The sequence below is a fragment of the Octopus bimaculoides genome, chromosome 27 (assembly GCF_001194135.2).
Source record: "Octopus bimaculoides isolate UCB-OBI-ISO-001 chromosome 27, ASM119413v2, whole genome shotgun sequence".
NCBI classification, from domain to species: Eukaryota; Metazoa; Mollusca; class Cephalopoda; order Octopoda; family Octopodidae; genus Octopus; species Octopus bimaculoides.
Genome location: NC_069007.1, coordinates 17,027,150 through 17,029,902, shown reverse-complemented (window position 1 = coordinate 17,029,902; position 2,753 = coordinate 17,027,150). Strand labels below are relative to the sequence as shown.

Sequence of the window (2,753 nt, the reverse complement as noted above, 5' to 3'; positions counted from 1 at the left end):
AGGCTTACAAAGAATAAGTCCTGGGGTTGATTTGTTCGACTAAAGGTAGTACTCCAGCATGGCCTCAGTCAAATGACTGAAACAATTTAAAAGAGTTTAAAGATTATAATATATACACAGTATGTGTATACACACACATATATGTGTATGTGCGTATATGCATGTATGTCTGCATATATATACACACACACACACACACACACACACAAGATATTTGGTTGCTATTTCTAGCCGTTTTAACAATTACATCAATACTCCCTCCTCACTCCATGACATACCAGAATAGAAAATGAGAAGTGTCAACATTCAATAAATCTAAGTAGATTGTGTTAATTTATAATATAATATTTCAATTTTGAATATTTCATTAAGAGCTACACTTTTTTTTTTTTTTGTTTTCGTGCCAACAGTTCACTGGAAAAAAATCCTGCCATACATTTATATCTAAGATGACAAACGAAAAACAAAAATAAATATTCTACAGTCTCTTCAATTGGTAATCCACCATATAAGGGATATGTGAAGACATTGATCACCTCTGCCATGTAAGGGAATGTCTAAGGAGAACAACTGATGTTCGTCGATGGAATATTATGAATTTACAAAAATAAAATCATAAATGAAGTCCTGCCAGGTTTTTGCTTTCTTAATTTGTTTAAATGTGAGAAATCTGTGTGCTTTCTTGTGTGTATGTACAAGAGGTTGTGGAGGCGCTATGGCCCAGTGGTTAGGGCAGCGGACTCGGGGTTTCGATTCCCAGACCAGGCGTTGTGAGTGTTTATTGAGCGAAAAGTGGTATTAAATACAATTCTTAACCCTTTAGATACCAACCTGCCCCTGATTCTATGACAACAAACCTTCTGTTTTAAAATGATCTAAATTAAAATCAACATTTCATGTTTGGTAATCCATGAAGAAAAAAGAAAAAAGAAAAAAAATCCAAGTAACTGAATGGATGAGAACTAAGAAAGCCATGGACAGAGGTAGTAATGAGTCCATCATGGAATTGAATATGCAGGTAGGGGATGAAGTCAGGGCTCCTATTTATAGCTCTTTAGGCTACAAACCATTTAAGACTAACTGTCCATCAGCTCTTCTGTATACCGATGATTTATGTTCATGGTAGAATCTTGTTCAGGTGTTAAAGAAATTCCAAAAATATGTTAAGAGGTAGCAGAAACTCTGTGCTATATACCATATACAAACTATGATCAGATCCATAATTTCATCCCTCCCTTGCCAGCCTTGCACACATAACCATGTTCTATAACAGTTTGCTGTCTGTTAAGACTTTCCCCTCCCCCACATCCTTTGTGAAGTTTAGCCACTAGCTTTCTTACATATTTACAATGGAATTAAAAACAAAAACAAGTTTAAAAATTTCATCAAGCTTTATTATAAAAATATATTTTCATCTGATATTCACTTCATAGAAGTTTAAATATACTTTCTGTCCATTTCATGGAAATCTAAATACATTTTCATTTCAAAATAATATTACATCCACTTCACAGAAGTATAAACACATAGGTCCATCATCCAAGTGATCCATTATCTCAACTCGGGGTTCCTCTTCATACCTTCTCTGGATCAAACTTCTAAAAGAAAAAAAACAAACACTAAAATGAATTTCCAATAATAATAAATTACAATTTTAAAAAGATATTTAAATGCACAAAACATTGGATTATGTGACCTAATCACAGAAAGAAACTGATAATTGAGAATTACTAATAACTCTACATTGGAGAGATAGTCACAATTACAAATCTACAGATAACATGATCGTCACTGTTAACTAACTGAAGTAGTTACAAGAATTATCACTCACAAAATACTATAGTTATTTAGTATTATAGAGGACAGCATTTAGAAAGATTAAGGATATAATTACCTTCTCGAGTCAGAATCCAATAAAAAAAACGCATGGTGCTACACAGGATACTTTTTATAGGAGGGGAGGGGGAGAGAGAGGTGGGTTGGAGAGTCCAGTATATAAAACCACCTTTCTATTTTCAGCAAACTGAAATAATCTGGAGGGAAAAAGAAAATATTATCATAATAGGTCCTTTACCAGGAATAACAGAGTTGTAAATCTAAATATAGAACATAATAGGGAAAAAACATTGCCAAAAAAGGCTTAAACACAAATAATAAATTTTGAAAATAAAATTTCATAAGGGTAAATGAATTACAGTAAAGACAGTGAAGTAACTACTTCATAGCTATTTGAATACAATGTTATTTCAATAGAGTGGATACAAGGCAAATCTTAAAATATGATTTCGTTCATGATCCTCATAAAATGAGTGGTTATATTTCCATTATATTTGCATAACAAGAACAATATGCATTTCTTTTTCAACAAAATGTTAATTATGGTTAAGATATCTGGACAAAGAGGCCAATATCGTGAGTAATATTTTAAATAGTGACAGGATATTTAAAAAAAAAAAAAAAGAAAGAAGAATGTGTCTTCCCCCCTTTAAAAAAAAATTATAATATATAGCACTGAAAAATTAGGGATATTGATAAGAGGTAAAATGTCATGGGAAGGGAAAACTTATGTTGACAATAATATACAGTAATCAGGATACAAGGGTTTTTTTTCTTTTTGTTTTGCTTTTTTTTTTCCGTCTAATTTTCACAGAACATGAACAAAGACAAATGTACAGAATATTATTTCTTGATCAAAACGCATACTTATATTCCAAATATCTCTGCCACAAACCCAGCATTAAAGCAACCACTAC

General features: G+C 32.0%; 1 protein-coding gene across 1 annotated transcript in view; it reads left to right on the top strand.

Moving 5' to 3' along the window:
* Positions 1–624, top strand: part of LOC106882050 (uncharacterized) — a 2,764-nt gene extending 2,140 nt beyond the window's left edge. Inside the window, exon 4 of the mRNA XM_052977144.1 lies at positions 411–624. Within this exon, the coding sequence (XP_052833104.1) occupies positions 411–448 (38 nt within the window). The 3' untranslated portion in view covers positions 449–624. The remainder of the gene's footprint in view (positions 1–410) is intronic.
* Positions 625–2,753: the final 2,129 nt, after the last annotated feature.